The sequence below is a fragment of the Oryx dammah genome, unplaced genomic scaffold (genome assembly GCF_014754425.2).
Source record: "Oryx dammah isolate SB20612 unplaced genomic scaffold, SCBI_Odam_1.1 HiC_scaffold_20, whole genome shotgun sequence".
Lineage (NCBI taxonomy): Eukaryota > Metazoa > Chordata > Mammalia > Artiodactyla > Bovidae > Oryx > Oryx dammah.
In genome coordinates, this window is record NW_024070204.1 from 33,454,883 (window position 1) to 33,481,500 (window position 26,618).

The following is a 26,618-nucleotide window of genomic DNA, read 5'->3' on the forward strand; positions in this document are numbered from 1 at the left end:
AGTGCACAGCAGTGCGTGGCCCGCGCCGCGCGGGGGACGTGCCCAGACGTTGACGGGGGCGGGGAAAGCCGGGCGATTGGGAGTCCGGAGAGCCCACGAAAAAGGTGGGCGGGGGAAAGCGGAAGGCCTCCCAGTGGTGAGGCTGTGTTTGTTTGGGTATCCTTCACCATCCACGCCTGCGCAATGGCCACTTCCCCGCCCGGGGCCCGACCTCCAGCTCCACCCCTTTCCCCGCGTCTGCACCCGCCCCCGACCAGCCAACTCTGTGAGCCAATCAGAACCCGCAGCGGTTTTGGAGGCCGAGGAGCTTCGGGGATTGGCTGCGGCCGGGGGAAGGGCTGGAATTCTATTTGGTGTAGGAGCTGCACCCTGCTGGAACTGATCTGAGGTGGCGCTGGGCCTGCGAATGCGGTTTTAAGCGCCTGGCGGGAAAGCTTGTGCAGCCGTAATTTCTTGCTCTGATTCTGTTCGTTATTGCAGATAGACCCTTTGTTCCTTCCTGCAGCATTGCGTGGCTAATGTGTCCGGCTCCGGGCTAGGGTCTGAGGACACCGACTCAGGAATCGCTCCCCTATTTGCGGGGCCTACTGCAGAATGAAAACGCAGAGTCCCTTGTTCAGAAATTGTTAAGAATTGCAAGGGAGAAAGAGAGCAGTAAGCCGAGTACCAGACTCGGCTAAGCATGGGACCCTGTGGGGCTGCGCAGGTGGCAGCTACTGCTGCTGCTAAGTCGCTTCAGTCGTGCCCGACTCTGTGCGACCCCATAGACGGCAGCCCACCAGGTTCCCCTGTCCCTAGGATTCTCCAACTGCTGCTGCTGCTGCTGCTGCTGCTGCTAAGTCGCTTCAGTCGTGTCCGACTCTGTGCGACCCCATAGACGGCAGCCCCTCAGGCTCCCCCCGTCCCTAGGATTCTCCAACTGCTGCTGCTGCTGCTGCTAAGTCGCTTCAGTCGTGTCAGTCGTGCCCGACTCTGTGCGACCCCATAGACGGCAGCCCACCAGGCTTCCCCGTCCCTGGGATTCTCCAGGCAAGAACACTGGAGTGGGTTGCCATTTCCTTCTCCAATGCATGAAGGTGAAAAGAAAAAGTGAAGTTGCTCAGTCGTGTCTGACTCTTAGCGACCCCATGGACTATAGCCTACCAAGCTCCTCCGTCCATGGGATTTTCCAGGCAAGAGTACTGGAGTGGGATGCCATTGCCTTCTCCTCTCCAACTGCTAACCAACAAAAAAAACTGTAACCTCTTCCTACCCTCCCCCCGCCACGCTGGGGGCGGGGGCGGGGGCGGGGTTAGCCTTTGAGAAAAAGGTTGACGGATAGACGAGTCTGGCCAAGCGGAACATTTCTAGATGGGGAGATACGGTTTTAAAAGTAGATAGGGAAAGAGCGAAGGGTTAAGAATGTTAATAATTTGGATCTTACTCTGTAAGCAGTGAAGGGAAAGTTGCTCAGTCATGTCCGACTCTTTGAGACCCCATGGAATAGTCCATGGAATTCTCCAGGTCAGAATATTGGAGTGGGTAGTTCCCTTCTCCAGGGTATCTTCCCAACCCAGAGATGGAACCCAGGTCTCCCGCATTGCGGCCGATTCTTTACCAGCTGAGGCACCAGGAAAGCCTAGTAGGCAGTAGTTGACCTTTTGGAGGCTTTTAACTGAAAAGAAGTGTGTCCTGAGAGCAATGTTTGATGATTACTGATCTGGCTTTGGAATGTGGAACAAACTAGGAGGCAAGAGAAGGAAGGGCGACTTGGGCACTGTTGGCATAGTTACACTTAGATCCGAGCTATAGAGTAAATGCAATGAAAATGGAAGAAAATGCCCCTATTACAAGAGGGGAATCAAGTGGCAGTGCAGACCCTAGTTTTCGTCCCTCCTGCTCTTTAGATCTATTTGTTTTGGCACCCTTTTTGCTTCTTTGTAGTCCTAGCGCTACCGGTAACTAGCTCCTGGACTTTGAGCAGGTTGCTTCATCTTTCTGGGCCTCAGATTCCTCATCTTAAAATGAGGGAGTTGAGCTAGAGTGATTGCAATGTTCTGCCAAGCATAAATTGATTCCAAATCTGTGACTTTTAGTTTTCAGCTAGCCACTACTGCCAGCATTCATTCATGGGTTCACCGAATACTTACTGAGTCCCTACTATGTGCCACGTAGTATATTAGACTGAAAAATACACAATGGAGTCTGATAGATGTTTGCTTTCAGCAGGTCACTTACCCCTTCTGACCGGAAGCTTTGCCTCACAGCAGCTGCTAATAGTGATTTGCAGGGCACACTTAAGCATATGTCTTAACTTCTGTAGGATGTGTTACTCATTTGTAACTGAACATTCTCAAGGTCCTTTCTAGTCGTACTATTTCAATACTTTATCATTCCTTAGCTATCGGGAAGAAAGAAAAGGGAGAGGTCACAGATGACGCTGCAGTTTGAAGCTTGGGTGACTAGCAGAAAGTCAGTTGATCCATTTGATAGAAAAAAATGAGTCTAGAAAACCTCTTTTGGATCAAAATCTATGAGTTTTGTTATGCATATGCAAAATTTCGGACCCCGTCTCTTCCGATTTCACCATTATGTACTCAAATTTTTAGATCTCCCCCATTTCCAGCTACAAACTTGTCTACACTGACATCTTCTCATTTGATATATCTGTCCTTTTGTCCATTGTTATTTTTGGATCCCATCTTCCACTTGCTCAAAAATAATACTCCATCAAGTTATCACCTTTATTATACCTTTAATTATCCTTCTCTATTGGACTTTCCTCTTCACTATTTAAACATACTCATGTCTCAGACATCTTTAAATTAAAAAAATAAACAACAAAAAAACAGCCATCTAAGCCCTAGCTCTTTATATATTGCTGGTGGCTCAGGTGGTAAAGAATCTGTCTGCAGGGCAGGAAACCTGAGTTCGATCCCCAGGTTGGGAAGATCCCCTGGAGAAGGGAATGGCAACCCACTCCAGTACCCTTGCCTGGACAATCCCCATGGACAGAGGATCCTGGTGTACTACAGTCCATGGAGTCACAAAGAGTCAAACACGATTGAGTGATTTTCACACACATGTCTTCTCTTTATAGCTTAGATTCTTGAACGAGTCATTGGTTCATTATTGGTCAGCATCCCTGCCTCCTACTCATTCATCATTCTGTTGTAACCTGGTTTCTCCCAACCACTTTACTAATTACTGCTATTTCCAAGGTGACCAAATATCTGTTTGTAAACTTGGAAGACATTTATCAGCCCTTAAATGACTTGGTCCTTCTCCATTTGAAATGGTTATCATTTCCTTTAGAAATTTCCACTCTGGTTCACAATGCACCAATCCCTAATGGTGTTCTGCCCGTCCCTCTGTCCTCTTTCTGAGTTCTTCCCAAGCTCATCTTTAGGATCTATCCTTCCCTTTCCTTTCCTTCCATTTTGTCTCTGTCTCTCTCTCCCTCTCCACTCTTCTGCATGAGCTTATTTACTCTTGTGTAATGAAAAGAGCCTGGGTTTGGGATTTTAAAAGACCTTGGTTCAAATTACAGCTTTTCTATTTATTACTTTTGTCAACCTTGAACTATTCGCTTAAGCTTTGTGAGCCTACTTCTTCATTTACAAAATATAACAGCTTCCCTGTAAAGTTATAAATAATATGTACAAATGCCTAGCCACATGCCCATTATGAGGTATACACTTAGCAAATACTAGCCCTCTTCACCTTCCATGACTTCAGCTACTATCAGTATCTTTAGCCCATCCTATCTCCAGAGCTTTAGATCCTTATTTCTAGCTTCCTGTTGGATAACACCTCTTGAGTCTTATATATACAACACGTGTTAATGGCGATCAAATTATATTTGATTACCTGCTATAGGTGAGGTGCTCTGCTAAGTGCTAATGATAAATAAAAGGTAGTCTCTCCCCTTGAAGAACATACAGTCTGTACAATGGTAAAATTATACACAGGGTGTTATAGAAATTTGGAGGAACACATCTTGGCTTAGCCTAAGTGGAGTTAGGGAAAGCTTTCTGGGAATGTCTCAAGCTAAGTCGTGAAGAATGAGTTAGGTATTAGGCAGAATCAGCAAGAGTAAGAAAGAAATTCCACAGAGTAAACAGTGTGTGCAAAGGTATGAAGTAATAAAATAACAATTCTGAAAACCTAGAACATTTAGAGGGAGGCAGGCAATGGTGGGAGGTAAGGCCAGAGATTTAAGACAGAGGAAAGACATGAAATGTTATATCCATGCTTAGGAACTTGACATTTATCTTCTGTATGCTAGGAAGCCATTGCAAAGATTATGAACAAATTTATTAAAAGAAATACAAGCAGTGAGTACATATCTAAAGGATCCTCAGCCTTATTAGAAATCAGAAAAATGCAAATTAATTGTGAAATAGTGAAATCGTCTTTTATGTCCATCAGATTAGCAGACAGCAAGAAATTTTGGTGATCCACTGTTTGAAATTATTATATAATCAAGTATTTATTAGGCTAAACATTTGCCAGTTATTTCAGTAACTCCTCCAAGGCTGTAGTTTCCAAATATCATCTTAGAAATTTCAACTACATTCAAGTATTCACATCTCTGAATTCCACATATGATGTCAAAAATTACCATTGTGAATTCCACATATGATGTAAAAAGTTACCAGTACTGTGGGCATAATCTGGCCATGCAAAACAAACTAAAGTGTTGGCATTTGTGGATTTAATATCAACTTCAGCTACCCTCAAACAACTAAAATAATCTGTTTGAGTTTCATACTCAGACCCCATCTATGACAAGGCCGGTGTTCTTTTATAGTGAATAAACTTACCCAGTTAGCCACATCTCAAGCAAGCTTTATTGTTCTCAACATTTTATGGAGAAGAAATTATAATTGTGGTGTTCACAGCTTGAAGGTTTACAAAAATTAAGATTTATCCTTCCCAATCATTACAACCCCTCCAGCTCACTTCATGTACATTCCAATTTTGAAAGATATATACCACCACCCTCTGGCTCTTTGAAACATGACATCCACATACTCTAATATAGGATATTAGTCCCTGACAACTAAGGGTTCCTGGCTTTGGAACATCCAGTAATGGATGTAAAATATTTGAGAATATTTTGCTGGTTTATAATTAAGCTGAATAACTTGGTATAAAATTACTCTTGAGGGGCTTCCCTGGTGGCCCAGTGGTAAAGAATTCACCTGCCAATGCAGGAGACATGAGTTCTAGCTCTGGTTCAGAAAGATCCCACACACTGTGGCCCATGAGCCTGTCCTCTAGAGCCCAGTAGCCACAACTGCTGAGCCACACACCTACAGCCCATGCTCCCAACAAGAGAAGCCACTGCAATGAGAAGCCCATGCACCTCAGCTAGAGGGTAGCCCCTGCTCACCTCAGCTAGAGAGAACCCAAGACACAGCACAGCCAAAAAATTAAATAATTAAACAGTACTATTGATAGAAAAGAATGGTTTCTATCAGAATGTTTAGATTAAAAGAAAAGAATTTGGATTTAGAAATCTAAATTTAGAAAATTTAGAAAAGAATGTTTAAATATATAATTAGATTTCATATTACATATATCTAGAATATATTTAAAATAATATTCTAAAATATATTTATCTAAGCAACTTTTAATAAAAGCTGGTTCTATGAAAAAAGATGTGTGCTTTGAAGTATCCTACTTAATAACTTAAAAATAAATATCATTATATGATTGATCTCTTCACATTAAAGAGGAGGACGACAAAGGATACAGAAGAGTCAAAAAGAAGAAGGCTAGATGAAGATATCAGGAAGATCCCCCAGAGAAGGGAATGGCAACCCCCTCCAGTATTCTTGCCTGAAGAATTCCATGGACAGAGGAGCCTGGCAGACTACAATCCATGAGGTGGCAAAGAGTCAGACACGACTGAGTGGCTAACACTTTCACAGAGCAGAGATGAAGATACAGAACAAGGAGAAACGATAAGATGTTCCTATTTCTATTATCACCCCAAAATATTACTACATATATGCATAGAGAGTATAAGGAGGAATAGCAGATGGAAATGGGTTGAAGATCATAAGGTAAATATGTTTCTACTTTTAATAGCCATGCCATAATCCTCAGATAAAAGGTTTGCGGCATTGAGAAAGTTCATCTTCCCACTAAACACAGGGCAAGGAAGAACATGTCAGGAAGATAAAGGAAATCTGTTTCTCTGCTTTACTTTAACAATTTAGTATAATCCTAGTGAATCCATACCAGCTAAGATCTTAGAACCAATTCTTTAATATCTTCTCAGATGTCTCCCAATTTATGTTACACTTCTAAAGAAAAATTTCCTCTGGATTTGTTCTGCATCAGAGTCACTTTTTTAGAATTAAAAAAAAAACAAACAAACTTAAAATTCCTGATTTTCCATTCTTTTGACTCTTCCTTCAGGTTAGAGCTCTTCTTTATTGTTTTTTTCCTTCTCTAGACATTTTCTCTCTTCCTCTCGCACATTAACTTCTCTTCAGTTCCTGAGTCATTGCTTAATTTAGAAGTAAAGGATTTTATTTACTGTATTTCTTCTATAGTCACTGGAAGAATAAATGAAAGTTAGATACTTTTAGTAGTTACAGAGTTACAGGGAAAGAGTAAAACTTGCAACAGTTGTAACATACTACCTAAATTATAGTCTAAAAGAGTAATTTAACTTTCATATGCTAAGCTTTCAAGCCTGAGTTCAGATTTGACAATAAATGCACATATATAATTGCTTTTACTATTATATAAGGTACTATAATAAAATAATGTTGCTTTTTTTTGAAAAAAGTATATTCAAATGTATATTTCCAAATGAATATTTCCAAATGAACATTATTCTCCAACAAAGAAATGAAGCTGTAATGTTATTCCAAATATGTTTGTTTAGAACATTTTAAGAAATAATTTTCTAAGTGTGAAGCATTCCTTATTATGGACTAAATGTTTGTGTTCTTTCAAAATTCATCTGTTGAAAACTGCTTACAATGTGGTGATATTTGGAGATGGGGCTTTAAGAGGTAATTAGGGTTAGAAGAGATTATGAGGGTGGGGCCCTGGTCTAATATGATCGGTGTTCTTATAAAAAGAGACACCAAAGAACTTGCTCTCTTTTTCTCCCCACTCACTCCCTGTGCTCCTGCAAGAAAGAGGTCATGTGAGGTGGCAGACCCTACAAGCCAAGAGAAGAGGTCTCAGGATGAAACCAACCTGTCAGCATCTTGATTTTAGACTTCCCAGCCTCTAAAACAGTGAAAAATAAATTTCTGTTGTCTAAGTCACCCAATTTGTGGTATTTTGTTATGCCACCAGCCTGAGTAGATTAAGATGCCCTTAAAGGAGTATTGTTTAAGTGAGATAATCAGAAGTCATTTTGATGCCATAGGGTTATCATACTGGATTGAAAAGTGACATGTGGCCATAAGTAGTGATACTGATTTTCTTGTGTAACTCCTGAAGTGTCTCTGAAGCACATCTCAAAGGGGAAGCATCAAAATTCTGTAGTGTGCAATTATTGAAATTACTGTGGCTTACCTTAATGGCATTTAAGAAAAAAAGTTAATTTTGGCTACATATGATATATTTGTTTTTTAAAAAGTCTTTGTACAGCCATACCTACTAGAATATTGATTGAAATTCAATTATATAAGTAAAGCAAAGAACACATTAACATACTTCACTTTTTGTATACTTACTATTTTAATACATAGGTAATGTATTTTGCTCATTCCTTCAACAAAAATTGGATACTGACCTTGAGTCAAGCATATATTAAAGTGCAATAGACATAAATGCAAGAATAGATATTCTCTTTAAAATAATTTATACCATGAATAAATAATCTTATAGAATTAGGGAATCCAAAGGTTAAATGAAAACATACACTTCCCAGAAGAAAAAACATGATAGAATACCATGTTATCATGCAGTTATAATGTTTTTCAAAGAAATGACTCTGGAACTTTTATGACATATGTTTTACGGCCAGACAACATATGACTGAAAAATAAATAACTTAGTGAGATATTTATCAAATCCAGCAATTTACAGTATCAAATATTGTATCCATCAATGTGATGAATAGTCCAAATTAGTAATCAAATCTTATTCTAAATTAACTTCTTTTAAAATAATAAATTTTGAACTTTCATAGGCCATGTATTTCTTAACGTCTGTCATTTTCTTCACAATAATCAAAATATAAAACCTCAGAATTATTACACTACATCAGAGAAACACTTTAATTGCAATAAATTATATTTCTTAAATTTTTCCGTTAAATTGTTCAAGGAATGGATAGGATCTTCTCATTTAGTGATTAGGATGGTTTAGTTTTTTTCAGTAAGGGGATCTTTTTCAATGAGGTGTTTTCTTTGTAGATGTTGTCATGTTCATAGCAGTACTCATGAACAGGCAACCGACGGTCCGTGGGTCCACCTATAAGAGTCTGTGATATAAATTTAAGATTGAATACAACTGAACATGAATATTCATGAACATGCATGCTATCAAGGAAATGAAACATATAGAATCTCTATTTTTTTTTTTTTTTTTTAAACATAGTTATTTATTTGGTTGCATCAGGTCTTTGTTGTATCATGTGGAATCTTTTGTTGTGGTGCATGGACTCTCGAGTTGTGGCACATGGGCTTAGGAGTTGAGGCATATGGACTTAGTAGCTCCAAGGCATATGAGATCTTTGTTCCCTGACCAGGGATTGAACTTGGATCCCGTGCATTGCAAAGCGGATTCTTAACCACTAGACCACCAGGGAAGTCCCAGAATCTCTATTTTTTAAGTAATATTTGGAAATTTTCCTAATTATAAACATAATATTTTCATATAATTAAACCTTTCCTTGATTCACGGGCAACAAAGTTTAAAAAGTCAGACGTTTTATTGCTTCCGTTACATTTAGCATTTGTGTGCAACACTCCTGGAGAAAGTGCTAGAAAAGTTAGCAAGAAAAGATGGGTTCATATGATTGACATTTACTTTCCCTTATTCCCAGTGTTTCTCATTTTGTTTGAAGATAGTCACATATCACCCCTTTCCTGAAATGAAATATGGTAGAATATAGGATCTATTCATAAACATGACCTTTGTTGATAAAATAATTTTGCCACTTAATCTTAATTGCAAGTTAACATTTTTAATGGATCAGTTCAATCGTTCAGCCATGTCCAACTCTTTGCAACCCCATGGACCACAACATGCTGGGCTCTGTCCATCACCAGTTCCCAAATCCTGCTCAAACTCATGTCCATCGAGTTAGCGATGCCATCCAACCATCTCACCCTCTGTCATCCCCTTCTCCTGCCTTCAGTCTTTCCCAGCATCAGGGTCTTTTCCAATGTGTCAGTTCTTTGCATCAGGTGGCCAAAGTTTTGGAGTTTAGCTTCAGCATCAGTCCTTCCAGTGAATATTTAGGACTGATTTCCTTTAGGATGGGCTTCCCTGGTAGCTCACCTGGTAAAGAATCTGCCTGCAATGCAGGAGACCTCAGTTCAGTTCCTGAGTCGGGAAGATCCCCTGGAGAAGTAAATAGCTACCCACTCCGGTATTCTTGCCTGGAGAATTCCATGGACAGAGGAGCCTGGCAGGTTACAATCCATGGGATCACAATCGGATATGACTGAGTGATTTTCACTTTCACTTTTGATGGATACCAACTTATTTTCTAATAGACCTCATTCTATTGTTGACAATGTAAATGTTATAATAATTTTAATATATAAATTTCATACAGTTAAAAATAATTAAACCTTTTATTTGATAGTAACAGGAAAAGTCATATTCACTTAGGTCTCTGGCTCACTGAGTCTAGCAGTTTATGATCCTGCTCTGCATGTTTCGTATATTCTTCCTTGTGATTACATTTTTAGTACTAGGCCAAGGAAGCTATTTCATCAAGTTTTGCACATGTTCTTTGATAGATTCTTAAATTATGTATGATTAAAATAGCTTTAAGATTTAAATGATCAAAAATTGGGGAAATGCCTGCTAATACACTATTTTTGTAAGTCCTTTGTCAGTCCTCCTTAAAGCAAAATTCAGGGCTAAATGAAACTATTACTGAAAATACTTGGATGACTTTATTGGAATAGCTATATCTGTATAATAAAGCTGGGCTTATTGTTTCCTTGACAAGATTTTTCTCCAAATATAATGATGGATTTTAGTTTTAAATTCGCTCATCAGGACAAGCACTAAAACCTAAAAATCCATTAACCAGTGGTTCCACTGCTTGTTCAATTTACCAATCCTGATGTAATAAAAGAAACAGCACTTTTTGCTCTAAGTAAAGGTCTTTGAAAATAAAGCAGTCAAATTATGAAAAGGGAAAAAAACGGGGTTTATCAGTGTTTCAAACCAGATTTGCCTGTTGGCTCCATTACCAGTATTTATAATTTCTCTTATTATGGCCAATAATAGGAGAATGAGAACAAGTGAAGAGAAATATGAATATATGATTAGTTTCAGTGTAGCAATGAATACTTTACATTGTAAATATGGTTTTTTAATGAGATGCATATGCAGACGATATGCAGGTATTGCAGTAAGACTGACTTTTGGTGAAATCCCAATACAGGCCACTGTAGAAGTCTGATTTTTCAGACCTGCTTCTCAGATCCAAACATCTAGGGCTTTAACCCCCACCCACTGTGAACAAACAAATTCCACTTTCTAAAAATCTGTTTCCTGTAAAGTGTTGTGAATAAGATCTCCTTCTTAAACCTCAAACCAGCAGAAGAAAAGTCCTTTACCTGATCTAGCTTTAGTAGCTTGGGTGAGATCCTCTTCATCCTCATCACAGCTATCATAGTTAAACTGTTGGAGGACTGTCTCTGACTGGCTTTCAGTTTGATTTGCATCTGTCTGCTTGTCGAAGCTTCGAAGTGCAACAAGACGGTGATGGATGGCTGCATGCATACGTCCTGTGTCTTTGGCACTGGCCTACAAGAGGTAAATTAAATTTGTTAAGAATATAAGTAACTCAGAGATAGCCACACTTTACAAATTTGTAATCTTTCACTTTTAATAAGGAAAGAAATATATGGCATAAATCTAGAATGTAAATAACCCTAGAAACAAAAGGGTAAAGAGCCAATTCATCTTGAACCAAATTGAATCCTAACATAGATAATTTGATAAGAGGTCCCAATCTGTGCCTTTTAAACTGAGAAAATGAAATTTTCTGATTTGAAGTTTATATTTGAATTTGTTTGTTAAGACCATTCTTCCTCCAAATTATGTTACAGTACAGAAAATTAGAGAGTTAGAGGGGGGAAAAAAATACTTTCATTTCCTTTACATCACTTGCTTAGACAGCCCTGAAAGCTGCCTTTGGTGGTTTAGTCACTAAGTCACCCACCAGGCTCTTCTGTCCATGGGATTTTCCAGTCAAGAATACTGGAGTGGGTTGCCATTTTCTTCTCCAGGGATCTTCCTGACCCAGGGTTGGGACCAGAGTCTCCTGCATTGCAGGCAGATTCTTTATTGACTGACCAGGGAAGCAAGCTGCATAGCTCTGCAGAAAGCTCATTCAAATGGTTTATGATGTTGTACCATAAATACATCAGAGGTCGTTGCTTTTATACTTTTCTATTTTTCCTTTTCAATATTTTTTCTATTTTTACTTTTACTATTAATATAAAAAATAACAGTGAGAATAACATTGGTATAACATTTGCTGTTGTTATATTTTTTATTTTTTTCAATCCTTATAATAAAACTGTAGGTTAATTATTTAACAATAATTTATTTGCTAATTTTTATATTAATGAAAGCATATAGTACAGATATTAAATAAATACTTGTTTCACTTTCCCTTTACAGATAAGAAAATTATGGCTCAGAAATGCACAGCTTGTCTGAGTCTACACAGCTAGTTGATGGATTGGCTGGGACTTGGTTTTCGTCATCAAAGTCAGCATTCCTTAAGGTAACATGTCAGTGGCTTACATTTTTGGATCTTTTCACAGTTTCAAAGAAACTCTGGGAAAAGTTTTCTCTTTGCTAATCCCTCGAAGAGCTACCAAATATTTCAAAGCCAAGAACTGAGGAGTGAACCAACTACATGCCAACTTTTTGGGAGAAGAGTCTTAAATATAGTTTTTGTTAGTATGTTACTAAGCTCCCTTAATTATTTTTAGGAAAAAGTACAAATGAAATAAAATATTTTGTGTCTCATATTGTATCAGATATATAGCAGGTGTTGAGTAAATATTTGTTGACTTTTCACTAATTTAATTTTTTATATTATGTGAAGTGAAAGTCGCTTAGTCGTGTCCGACTCTTTGCAACCCCATGGACTATACAGTTCATGGAATTCTCTAGGCCAGAGTACTGGAGTGGGTAGCCTTTCCCTTCTCCAGGGGATCTTCCCAACCCAGGGATCGAACCCTGGTGTCCTGCACTGCAGGTGGCTTCTTTACCAGCTGAGCCACAAGGGAAGCCAAAGGTATAATTTTTCTTCAGTGAGTTAATCAACAAAAAATATTGAGAGAGTATTTGTAATTGAAACATAAATACTGTTCTGCTGCCTTGATTTTCTTTTTACATTAAAATTTAAATATGTCTTTCACTGGTGTAGAATGTATATATACATATATATGCATATTGCCAAATTCATTCATGTATTTTCATTCAAGAAATTCAGAACAAGAAGTAAAAGCACAATGATATATACTTTTTGAACAACAAATTTCCAAAGCCTAAAAAAAATTTCCAGGAAGTACCATAAGAAAATGCTAGTGAGAATGAAAATTGGTTCAGTCTTATAGAGATAAATTTGTCAAGACAGTCAAAACCTTTTCCCAAGAAAAATAACATGTATGTACATAGAGGATTCTTTGCAGAATTTATAATAACGAACACATTGAATTACCTAAGTATTTAACAAAGTGGAATTAGTGGAAATAATTATGGTATGTAATAGAACAAACTATTTTCACCATAAAAGAATTCTTGAAGAATGGACTACAATTTAATAACAGAAAACACTCATTTTCATTGATAAGTGAAAAGGTTACATATGTGTATTTCACAATCAAATGTTAGCTATTTAATCTTCTCCATCAGTTTATTAAGTACATTATTATTGTCTTCCATTGGCAGATGAGTAAAATCAGGTTGAGGAAGGCTAAATTACTTGTCTGAAAGTCATACAGTATGTACAATATGGTACACACATATATAAACATACCCACACATATATATATATTATAATATAAATATATATTATAAAACTAAAATATAAGACCAAAATGTTAATAGTGACCATCTCTAGAAGTGGAATTTTGGGTGATTTTTATTGCATTTTGTTTGCTAATATCTAAAAATTACCCTACAGTTTAAAAAGTCAGAATGAGCCAGATATTGAGCAGCAGAATCTAGTCATAGTTTAATCTAATCTAATCATAGTCTCAATATCAGACTTGGTCTCAGGCAGGGTGCTTTACCCACTCAAAGCCAGGGGCATCTGGTCTAGCAGAGTATCCAGTATTATCTGCCTAAATGGTAAACAGGGTTTAGGCATTTTACTATAATATTTTAATACTCAACATCACTTATGCCTAACAGTGCACTAAAATCTTTGATTTTTCACCAGTGGCCTCTTGCCAACTTTTTTTTACCGTTACTATGTGGAAACCAGTTTACTCGTATTATCTTCTTCTACCTGAGTCGCTTGGATACTCGGGCTTCTCACATCTCCTGATCCTCAGCATATGGGGTTATCCAGCCTTTTTTCTCACCTGACTCATGTCAGCTTTGTCTCTTTTGCCTGGATCTTATATTTGAGGTCAAGCATTCCTGCTGCCAGAATAGCTAAAGCTGTTGCAAACCTGTTACCTTGGAGATTGACTCAAGTCCGGAATGGGAAATTGCTATTGGACTGGTTCTTTTAACTTGCTAGCCCTGTGTTTTTCCATTTCTCACTAGTTCCTTTCCAGTGATCTCAAAGCCTCAATTTCAGCACACAGTGTAAACATTGGGGTGTGGATTGTGCTGGCCTCCTAGGAGCCAATCCTTACAGTAGTATCTCTGGTAATTTAGTAAGACTGCTGACATAATTTTAACAGTAAAGAAAAATGAAGACATTTGACAGCATAGATCAATACAGCTGTCTTAAGAGTAGAACCAATTGACTACTTTAAATTGGTGTTAATCTCTAAACTTCATATCAAATTTAGGTCTGGTATAGACTGGCGTGCTGCAGTCCATGGGGTCGCAAAGAGTCAGACACGACTGAGCAACTGAACTGAACTGAATTTAACTGATTAGACTATAAACAACCATAATAAATGGCTGATTTTTTTTTGCCAGTGGTACAGGTTAATACAATAAAATGGAAAAAAAAATTAGTGACCGCAGAAGTCTATAAATATAGTAGGATAATCCTCTATCACTGAAATTTGTCACTTACCTGAATTAAAAACACTTTGACGTTATAGTCTTCTAAATCGGTAGCTGTTATTTGTAAATTTTTGTGATTTGCTCTTTGAATCTCCATCTGAGCCCAGAGTTTGCTGTTGAGAATCAGCCTCAGGCTGCCTTGATTGCGCATAACTAAAATAGGAAGGTGAATTTATCAGGCTTTAGAACAGTTGATTCCTTAGCCTTTCAGAGGAATTTGCCATTATGAAAGCAAATAAATCTGGTAGTTGTTTTTCAGACTCTTTTTTTCACTACTAAATTGCAATTTAATTGACTAGATTAAAGTTTGGTTTCCAAACTAAGCTTTATTTTGTTGGAGGACTCTTTAGCTTAAGTGCTAAAAATGCTATATTCTTTCACTGTAATATTTTTAAATGGTTAAATTTTAGAATTCCATTGAGGACCTAATGGCGAGAAGAATATTTACCCAAGAATTGCTCACAATGGAGAAAACTGAAACAAAAACTTGAAGCATTCAAAAAATGAAATTACTTAAATGATGGTACAGCTATTGAAGATATTATGACCTCATTAAGAATACTGAAAAAAGTATTAATTATTAATGTGGAAAGATGACCAAGAGGTATACTATATAAAAGAAAAAATCAGATTAGGGAGGAATATAAACACCATGTATCACAAATTTTTCAATGTTTTGTATACATTAGTAGTAGTGTTAGTCACTCAGTTATGTCCAACTCTTTGTGATTCCATGGACTGTAGCCTGCCAGGCACCTCTGTCCCTCGAATTCTCCAGGCAAAAATACTGGAGTGGATTGCCATGCCCTTCTCCAGAGGATCTTCCCAACCCAGGGATCGAACCCAGGTCCCCTGCATTGCAGGCAGATTTTTTTTTACTGTTTGAGCTACCCAGGGAGCCCCACATTTGTTGTATACAAAGTCTTTAAGAATATATTTTGTTAACAGAGGCTAGCTACTACAGGAAGACAGGCCTATGAGTAATTTAATTTTTTTTTCCTTTTTGTCAGTCTATGTTTTCTGACTTCTGTAATGGACTTGTATTACCTGTATAGTTTTGTTTTTTTTTTTTTAAGTTGTTTTTGGCAGGTAGTGGAAAGAGAGAAATTAAACCAGAGTAGAAAATAACTAATACCTGCCTTGGGAATTATACTTAGGTCATTTAGAAACCTGTTTCCCCATGATCCTACTCTCTTAGTCTGAATTCTATTCCTTACTCCCTTCTTGAGCTTGATATCTGAAACTCAACAAATATGCATTTACCAGCTTCTACTTGTAGTCTCCCCGACAAGCTTTGACTGTTTAATATTGACCAGTAAACCCATCCCTGCCCAGATCTCTGCCTGTGCTCACTTTCAGTTTGGACCTCTGAACAATGCCCAATGTGTCTCCTGGATGCCAGAAACCTCCTCAACCTTGCAGTTTGGCTGACCAGATTCTGACCAACCCTCTGCCTACAGGATTCGATAACCATGCACCTTTATTTACTTGGAAATTGACCTTTCATCCCAACACACATTCTGCATTTAGAATGCCAAGAATAAATTACAGGACAAATACTCTCTTTAGAAAAACTATTCCACTTCAAAACTAAATCCGTCATATTCCTTTAAATAATAATGAGATCACTATTTAGGTGTGTGCTGGGCTGGTCAAAGGTGCTTTATGTGCATTTTCTCACTGAATTCTCACACTTACTAATTCATGGACTTCTGTTATCTGCATTTTTAACTGATGCAACTAGAGTAGAAGGAGATTAAGTAATTTATCCAAGGTCACTAGTTAGTGATGGAGCCAGACCTGGAACCTGTGTGGTCTGATGTCAGAGCCTACTTTAAACAGGAAGCTCCTATAGTACCTTAAAAATAATATTGTGTTCAGCAGTCTACTCTATTGACACATAACACACCTGCAGAAAATGATGTGTATCTATATTGCAAAATCTTCCCTGAAAATTAGTGACTTGCTTTACAAAATGATTCCTTACTTAATCTTGACTGGAATGTTCCGCAATCACTGCTTGCTGTGTCATTCAGTCTCAAAGCTCCTCTGCCCCTTTCAGTCCAGGAGTGTGTTGTTTTGTTGAATATAAAAAGCTTGCAGTTGATCTAAAGGAAATTTTTTTTTAATGTCAAAATATGAAACATTTTTCAAAGTGATTTCTTTCCTATGCTATAACACTTTTGTCTGATATCTTATCAGAATAGCCTTTGTTAATGATTTCTAAACCAGCTTTAAAATTTTATTTAGTTTCTAAAACAATACAATTTTTGAATAGTTCAAACATTAAAAAGCAAAAAGATGTACAAAGTGAAAAGTAGCTCCACCGATACTTTTTCCCACCTACCAATTTTCACCCCCTACAACAGCTGATCACTGTTGCTAAATATTTTGTTTGTCCTTCTAGAGATATTTGTATGTATATACATGTCAATATGTACATATTTTCCTGCTTTTTTTCTATAAATGGTAGAATACATATGTCTGCATCTTGCTTTTTCGCTTAACGATTTATCTATGTATACCAACTTTTAAATTAAACAGTGTTATTTGAATCAGATAATTTATCTGAAAATTAAGAAATCATGGAACTATTTGTGTGCTTTAAAAATTTTAATAAATATAGCATCAGAACTAGAATGTGATACCACAGAGTACCATACTATAATTTAATGCTTACCAGTGGCTCTCAAATACTACTGTGTACAAGAATCCCCTAGATGACTTGTTAAAAATATAACATGTCAGGGCCTCACCTCTAGTGACTATTTCAGTGAATCTGGGATTAATCTGATCTGAGAGTTATGCTGTGAGACACACTTTTACAGTAAATGTATCAGTAGATCAAGGGGGAAGAAAACAGGAATGAAGAGAGTTTGGGGTAAAGCAGATGGAGAAAGCCTAAGGGAAATCTGTGCTTTGTTGAACATGATTGAGGTGTAGTAATTCCATTTCATATGCCGAGACTGATAGCTACGCCACTCATCATTCAAATCCTCTGCTGCTGTTACTAAGCCGCTTCAGTCGTGTCCAACTCTGTGCAACCCCATAGATGGCTCCAGGCTCCCCCGTCCCTGGGATTCTCCAGGCAAGAACACTGGAGTGGGTTGCCATTTCCTTCTCCAATGCATGAAAGTGAAAGGTGAAAGTGAAGTCGCTCAGTTGTGTCTGACTCTTAGTGACCCCCTGGACTGCAGCCCACCAGGCTCCTCCATCCATGGGATTTTCCAGGTAAGAGGACTGGAGTGGGGTGCCGTTGCCCTCTCCTGTGTGTGATACTATATAGTACATCTTTGAAATTCTTGATTCGTGTGCAATTCAAAACTTACTTAAAAGAACTTTTAGGATAAACAAGTTCCTACTATATAGGACAGAAAGAACTATAGTCAATAAATATCCTGAGATAAACCATAATAGAAAAGAATATAAAAAAGAAAGTGTATATATGTATGAGTCACTTTTCTATACAGCAGAAATTACCTCAACATCGTAAATTAACTTTACTTCAATTTAAAAAAAAGAGCTTTTAAAGGAGAAAGAAAATTTTTATTAACTTGAACTGAATTCAGCTTATCTCTCTGCATTTTTAACTTTCAGTGTAAATAGAATTTTAAACCATATGATAATAACTGATAATAAAGCTGACATGAAAAGTATAAAATATAGGTCTGGAGTTACTTTAAGACTAGGTCCTTGGCTGTCTTCTTTCTAAGGGACTAATATGAATGTGAAACCAGTAATCCATTTTCCTGCAAATCACACACACAAATGTAAGAATACAACAAAATGTTGGTTTAATATTTAAAAGCCTCAAACATTTTAAACATCCAGGTCTTTATGAAAACTATACTTCTGCCTTTATCTTTAAAGATATCTCTGTTGAGGATAACTTTATTCCAGAAAGAGCAATACACAATATACAGACCTCTAACACATTGTGTTCTGCCTCCTCCCCTGTTATAACATCAATTTTCTCCAGCAAACATTTTGGTGATGGTTTAAAAGAGAAAGCAGTAGCTGATTCAATTAGGGATATATTTTCAATAGTGTCTGTTCCTAAGAGAAAATAGAGGGAAAGAACACGTAAAATGCCCCATTTTATCCACTGTGAAAGTTCTTTTTTGCCCCTGTTAACATGCACGTCTCCTTAGCTTTTTATAACAATGAGTGTTCCCAAAATATCAAACTGCTCGTCTTTAGACATATCTCTTTAATGATCCCTCATATCATGAAGCTTCCAAAAATTATGAAGGCTTTTCTATCATGTAACCAAATTTATATGCTTTAATCTTAACCAAAGATTTTAAACAATGGATTCTGGTTTTTGTATTTTACAGTTATTAAACAAATGACATGGAAAAAACAGGAAATATACTAGTTGAATGAGATGTTTTACAAATGAAATAATTCTTACTTGAGTTTGGAGAGTGGATAGGAATTTTTAGAGTGAATTTGAATGGTTTTTCCTTGATGTATGAATCACTTTCGATTTGAGGCTGAGTGAGTTTTTGAGTACCCTAGGTGGAAGAAAAAGATGTCTTGCTTAATTTTATCTCCATATATTTGCAGTAACCCAAGAGAGATTTTTGTTCTTCTGTCTCAATGTGGCAAACAAACCCCAGCAGCTCTGTTTTTGTTTTGGGATCCTCTTGTGCTGAATGAGAACTCCTCCCCATTCTTAGAAAACCTTGGTTCTGATCTAAGGAAATAATCTAGTTACCACCAGCCTACCTCAGGTGGCATCTAGTTCCAGGGACAATGGGAAATCTTTCAGAGACCCACAAGGAGGTAGCAGCTGTTCCAAGCTATCACTACAACAACCTGATGCCTTGAAGGAAGTGCAACTGGTGTCACTTTTTCAAATTATTTCAGTATTCCCAACAGTCCATTCTTTCTATCCATTTAATATAAAAAATTAAAAAGTTGTCCAAAGAGCCCACTAGCTGTGGGTTGATGATCATCAGATCATCATTACAGAATGAATCCTAACTTATCCTCTGACACAGCAATCGCTTTTAAGGCTGCACACTTGGGGCTTTTGCACATGTGTTGTAATTGACACCTGTGTGGAAAAAAAAACCAAGTAATTGCCAGGATATTTACAACCTCCCACACAGTGCTTGTATAGCTCCCTGTAGAACAGGAGGAATTGAAGGATACTTCAGAGCTTAGTTCTATATCTCTTCCCTTATGAATTCAAGATTCTTTCATTTTATTTAACTGGGCCTCAGGATAATCTATTAAAATTGGTAGAGATGAGTATAATTATTTCCATTTTAAGAAAGCAGAAACTAAAGCACAGAAAGTCTAATGACTCACTCTAAAAGCAGATAACCAGCAAACAAATCAGGAGGCATCATAGCCTTCAAATCATAGGTCCACAGGATTACAGGATTAACTAAAGGACAAACACAGGTGATCTCTTATAGCTCCTGCCATCCTGGAACGTTATCCACTTAAGAAGACAGGAAGCTCAGGTTCCTTTGTAAGTTAGCCTTGAAGTGCTCATAGGAAATGCACACAGGTACCTACCTCCTCATGCCAAATCTATGATCCCCATCGTCGTTCATTTGTACTGGTATCTCTCTCTCTCCATTCTAGACTGTAGACAACTCTAGAGGACAAGGTCTTCTTTAGCTTTGTGTAACCAGGTGGTTTTCAATCCTGGCTGTATGTTCAAATCACCTGACATCTGACCTCACCCACAGAGATCCTGATCTAATTGGTTTGGGGAGATGACCAGGCATAAAAAGTCCTCTGAAGGCTCAACAGATGATTGTAATATGCCACCAAACTTGAGACCAGTGCCAGTGCTTTATGTATTATAAAAACACAGACGGTGTGTTAACCAAGTGTTAAGTGAGTCCAATGTTAAAGTTGATCCCATGAGGTTTGAAGAGTATTGTATTTGTGTCTGTGACATCTTACAGAAGCTATGACTAATCTAGAATAAATGTGCTTAAATATACTGCCTGCAACTTCACTTTGGAAGTTGGTCCATTCTGGTTCAAATCCAAAGATGTGGGTCAACAGCTCTAGGATTGCTGGAGCCGACCTTCATCTTGGGAGTGACAGAAAGGCATTTCTAATTGGGGTTGAGCCTGAGGCAGGTGTAGAATAAGCGAGATCTTAAAAGTGACTGGTTTGATTAAAATCTTGGAATAAACAGACCTCATGAGTTGGTCCTTTGTTACTCTGAATCATAGCACAGGTTTTAAAATCTGTGCATCTCCCATGGGATTCTTCGTGTAGCTAATAGCCCTAAGACAAGGTAGCATCCTTGTCTTATCTCAGCTAAGATTCTGGTCTAGATGAAAGTGCAAAGAGTATTAAGATGTGTTGGGCCAAATAAAACCATGGGCATACTTGCTCCACAGCTTCCATTTGACTATATAATTCTCCACTGTAGATCACGCTCTGTTTTAGAAACATACCCTGTGGAGGACAAAGTTGTTGCTTAGTCGCTCAGTCATGTCTGACTCTGCTGTCAGACTCTGCTGACCCCATGTACTATACCCTGCCAGGCTCCTCCGTCCTTGGAAATTTCCAGGTAAGAATACTGGAGTAGGTTTCCATTTCCTCCTCCAGGGGATCTTCCTGTCCCAGGGATCAAACTCATGTCTCCTGCACTGACAGGTGGATTCTTTACCACATGGGATGCCCCATGTAGCGGGATGCTTAAGGAAGATGGCAGTAATAGTCAGGTGGTTCCACTTGGCAAGTATATTCCCGTAGGCAAGTAAAATACTATGATTCCCTCCTACAGCTAGCAAGAAAAAAATATGTCAGTGTAAAAACTTGAAGGAGAATGTTGTGATTAATGAGAAAAAATGCAAATAATTTAAAATTCATCTTGTTATGAAAATGCTATTGAAAAACTATATTAAAATGTCATGACCAATTGAGCTTACTTAACTATTGCAGATAATTTTAGGATTTCCTTGGGTACCTTTGATTCAATGCAAATCAAAGAAATATTTAATATTTCTTATCAGTAATAATGTTATAATTAGACAATTCCCTTCCTCTGTGGGCTCTTGTCTATTATTCTAACAACTAGAACTTGCTTCCCAGGAGAATCTTTCCAGTTAAAGATAGGAAAATGTGCCTTTGAACTCAGTAGTTAAAAAGTATACTCCAGTTTAACATTGTTTTAATTAATTTGCCTTTAGAAATTAGAAGTGACAGCTCTCTATATAGTAATAGAAACATTTGCCAAAATCTTACCAAAACCCTTTCTACCATGTTTTCTCCAAAAACAAAATCAGAACTGCAGCTTTTCATAGAATATTTATCTTCATTTGGTTGACATCTATGGAAAAGAAATAAGCATTTGCTATTTTAAATGTAGTAGCAATGGATATAGCCATATTAAACCTTCGTGAAATAATCAGATGATTTAATAGATTTATGTAAAGCATAAAAACATCTGCTAACTTTTGTTTATCTGAAGTTAATGAGAAATGAAGGAAAAAATGAGATAGGTACTTCTGATGATGAAAGTCAAAATATCTGACAGCTGTTACAGCACTGGCCAAGACCAATGCAGAGAGGCTTTGTGATCAGCTGGGAAGCTGCCCAGTCATTATCTTTGTGCTTGGCCAGCACTGACTCTCTGGTGTCCAGTCTCCATTTTCCTCTTCCCCAACTGGCCAGTGCTTTTAGTGATGCAAGATCTAAGGGCAATAGCAAAGCCAATCTCTCTTCTCAGCTACACTTGAGTGTGCGGTGGTTTAGTTTAATTTTTACCTCCGAGAAACTTGAATATTTAAAGTGTTTTGCATAAGACAAACCCAAAGACATGCAGCCCTCTGTTGGCAGACATGCTTCAGGATCCCTACTGCACCCACAGCATGCACAGTAGGGAAGTGCTGAGGTACCTGTATGGGCTCCGATCATGAGACCAGTATGTCCACAGCTAGTTGCATTCCTCTCTCAGATCAAACATGCCCCCATCACTGGCAATGCTAATAAATATTCACTTTCACTTTGCATATTTCTACTGCTTTCTTTGTTGTCTGTCCGATTTATGTTAATACATAATAATGCCAGAAATAATTTAAAAGAGGGAAAGAGAGAATACCAGGGGAAGAGGAGGAAAGGCTAATTGAGTAGCCAGATATTTAATGCCTAACTAAATAAAAAGTTTAGCTCTACCTAATTGAAACATTCTTACCCAAGTCAATGAAACAGTAGGGACAATCCAATACCAGGATGATAATATATAAATATTAGAGACATTTTTAAAAGCATTTACACTTGTATTTTATAAAATCTCCTCTCAAGCAGAAATCTTAGCAATTTGTCTGTACAATGTCAGAAAATTATTTTCCATAAATAATTTTATTGATAAAAGAAAGAAAATGAAAAAACATTTCTGTTTCCTCGTCGTTAACTTACCGTGGTGATGTAGTATCTAAAGCATTCTGATTAGTAGACAGCTGGATTGAAATTCTGGCACTTGGTAAGTTTTCACTTAGCAAATAAGAGTTCCCCTCATACATCTGAAAGAAAAAAAGTCCATCAAAAAGTTCATTTAAACTGCCTTACTATATATAAGAGCATTAGACAAAGAAACAATAGCTATAGTTAAATGAATAGAAAACTTATTATGTTCAAGTACAGTCCTAAACATTTTCTATACACTATCTCATATACTCCTCAAAACAACTCTCTACACTTTGTACTTCTATTATCCACACTTCAGACTGACCTAATAAGCTTAAATAACGACCAGAACTGGGCAATCAGAAGGGGGCTGACATTCGAACATCGGTCTACCTAAAACCAAGGATTGTGCATTAGCATTCAGAAATCCCACCTTCTTTTGTTACTTTTACCTTTTTAGACAGTGGACTTAAATCTCATTTCTAGACTAGTAAATATGTATTTCCGGACTATTTAGCCCGTGGAAACCCCTAAGAGCTTCACCGTCATTGCCACCCAATGTGAGGGGAAATTCCATCTCTTCCTCTAGAAACTTTCGGTAATTTAATCAGTTATTCCATCTGCTGTGTATATACATATGCAGCTTATCTGCATTAATGTGTAAATGGAGGAGTGTGCAGTTTTAGAACTGGAAGGAACCCAGTTATCTGATCTGGTGTCCTCAATGTTTGTGGACATATCCCTTCCTCCACCAGGAATATTCAAAGATGTTGCAAGGATGTCTAGTCTTTAAATAGGGTTGTTTCCACTTTAATTTTATATCAATCAAAAATAATTTTGAGTAGTTTTCCATATATAACAGAATTTGAGAGCTGAGCAACATGTGTCAAGAGAGTATGCGTCATCGGTTAGCAAAGAGCAAAGTACATGCTTTTGACTCCGTCACCCAGATGATTTATATGTCAACCAAAATGGTAGTTTTAAACTCTTTAGGTTGCTTGGAATAGTTTATTAGGAATTTGTTATCTACAACAAGTAACCACTGATTAATGACAGAATGAAAGAAAATTGCTCTAATTTTGATATACAAATTTAAAAGGAACATAAAAATAAGGATTCTCTAAAATTTACCTGGAGATCATTTTCACTGTATCTATACATCATATCATTGTGTCAGAATTCTGACATAGTGTGTTACACGTAGCTTACCTTTAGATCTTCAAAAATCATTATTAAACAGAGAAAATTCAACGATGGGCATATCCAATTAGACTTTTCACCAGTTAGGAATAAATTCTATTCATGCCCTTAATAAGTTATTTGAGAAGAAATTTTTGCAAATGATAGTCTAGAAATTTCTCTTATGTTTTATTACTAAGGAAGAAAACACAGGAAATATATTAATAAATTTTATTTTAAAACCATGCAATGCAAGATCTTAAAAAATCATCCCAAGGAATAAATATTAATCAGCTTTTGATATAATGTGTAAGTAGAAATTTTCATCTATAATTTATAGAACATGCTATTCCAAAATCAAATGCAATATAACATTTCAGAAATTAGTCAACATATCATAGTTTTTCTTATACACTTTAAAACAAATTAAACAACATGTATCACTTTTAAAATAGGTAAATAATTTATATAATATGGTGATTATTATACTTAAATGAAAATAATAATATACTGATTTGAAATTTTTTAATGTTTTAACTTAAAATCACATATATAACATAAATGATGAAATTATTTCTATTTATTTTTATTTTTATTAATTAATTTATTTTAATTGGAGGCTAATTACAGTATTGTGGTTTTTGCCATACATTGACATGAATCAGCCATGGGTTTACATGTGTTCCCATCCTGAACTCCTCTCCCACCTCCCTCCCCATCCTATCCCTCTGGGTCATCCCAGTGCAGCAGCCCTGAGCACCCTGTCTCATGCATCAAACCTGGACTGGCGATCTGTTTCACATTTGATAATATACATGTTTCAGTGCTATTCTTTCAGATCATCCCACCCTCGCCTTCTCCCAGAGTCCAAAAGACTATTCTCTACATCTGTGTCTCTTTTGCTGTCTCACATATAGGGTTATCGTTACCATCTTTCTAAATTTCATATATGTGTGTTAGTATACTGTATTGGTGTTTTTCTTTCTGGCTTACTTCCCTCTGTATAATAGGCTCCAGTTTCATCCACCTCATTAGAACTGATTCAAATATATTCTTTTTAATGGCTGGGTAATATTCCATTGTGTGTATCTACCATAGCTTTCTTATCCATTTGTCTGCTGATGGACATCTAGGTTGCTTCCATGTCCTGGCTATTATGAACAGTGCTGTGATGAACATTGGGGTACACGTATCTCTTTCAATTCTGGTTTACTCAGTGTGTATGCCCAGCAGTGGGATTGCTGGGTCATATGGCAGTTGTATTTCCAGTTTTTAAAGGAATCTCCACACTGTTCTCCATAGTGGCTGTACTAGTTTGCATTCCCACCAACAGTGTAAGAGGGTTCCCTTTTCTCCACACCCTCTCCAGCATTTATTGTTTGTAGATTTTTGGATAGCAGCCATTCTGACTGGCGTGAGATGGTACCTCATTGTGGTTTTGATTTGCATTTCTCTGATAATGAGTGATGTTGAGCATCTTTTCAGGTGTTTGTTAGCCATCTGTATGTCTTCTTTGAAGAACTGTCTGTTTAGTTCTTTGGCCCATTTTTTTGATTGGGTCATTTATTTTTCTGGAATTGAGCTGTAGGAGTTGCTTGTATATTTTTTAGATTAATTCTTTGTCAGTTGCTTCATTTGTTATTATTTTCTCCCATTCTGAAGGCTGTGTTTTCACTTTGCTTATAGTTTCCTTCATTGTGCAAAAGCTTTTAATTTTAATTAGGCCCCATTTGTTTATTTTTGCTTTTATTTCCAATATTCTAGGAGGTGGGTCATAGAGGATCCTGCTGTGATTTATGTCAGAGAGTGTTTTGCCTGTTTTCCTCTAGGAGTTTTATAGTTTCTGGGATTATGTTTAGATCTTTAATCCATTTTGAGTTTATTTTTGTGTATGGTGTTAGAAAGTGTTCTAGTTTCATTCTTTTACAAGTGGTTGACCAGTTTTCCCAGCACCACTTGTTAAAGAGATTATCTTTTCTTCATTGTATATTTTTGCCTCCTTTGTCAAAGATAAGGTGTCCATAGGTGAAATGATTTTTAAAATTCACAATGAGTCTCATGAAATCATAGCTTACAAATAAAAAGAACTGGAAATATAAAAATGTTCGCAAATGCTGACCAGATTCAACTCCCTCACTTCACTGATGAAAAACAGAAGGTTGGGAGCTTTGTCTAAGAATGTAAACACAGTAGATAGTGGTAGAAGTAGAATTAGTACTGATCTGATTTTTTTCAATGACTTGACTAAATGATTGGTATTTTAACACTTCCAGGTTAAAATGAGAACACTGTTCTCATGTTCAGTCCAGGAAAACAAAACCAAACTTGATCAACCCTCAATAGTTTAGCTGGAAACAACTGACTGGTGGAATAACTCAAATTCCAATCTATCGATCTGGCATCTCCTTCCTCTTAAGTATCTGCTTCTGGAAGACACAGAACTATAGCAACAGAATATCCCCATAACCTTATCTGTATGATGTTAGTAAAATGAGTATTTCCTTGGAAAGGCCCATGAGGAGCGATTCAGTTGGAAGAGAAATTGGTTTCTGTCTCCAGGAGCTTCCCAAGATCTCCCAGTTATACTGTGGAGAAAGTTCCTTGCTCCTGTTATCCGTGAAGATGGGCTGGAGTGG

The 26,618-nt window shown here is 37.2% G+C and overlaps 1 protein-coding gene across 1 annotated transcript in view; it reads right to left on the reverse strand.

Moving 5' to 3' along the window:
- Positions 1–7,293: 7,293 nt before the first annotated feature.
- RANBP3L (RAN binding protein 3 like) overlaps positions 7,294–26,618 on the reverse strand; it is a 55,194-nt gene continuing 35,869 nt past the window's right edge. The window contains exons 7-14 of the mRNA XM_040262335.1: positions 22,816–22,919; positions 21,643–21,727; positions 18,830–18,932; positions 18,341–18,471; positions 16,403–16,523; positions 14,426–14,568; positions 10,764–10,953; positions 7,294–7,460 (exon numbers count right to left, since the gene is read on the reverse strand). Coding sequence (XP_040118269.1) covers positions 7,387–7,460; positions 10,764–10,953; positions 14,426–14,568; positions 16,403–16,523; positions 18,341–18,471; positions 18,830–18,932; positions 21,643–21,727; positions 22,816–22,919 — 951 coding nt within the window. The 3' untranslated portion in view covers positions 7,294–7,386. The remainder of the gene's footprint in view (positions 7,461–10,763; positions 10,954–14,425; positions 14,569–16,402; positions 16,524–18,340; positions 18,472–18,829; positions 18,933–21,642; positions 21,728–22,815; positions 22,920–26,618) is intronic.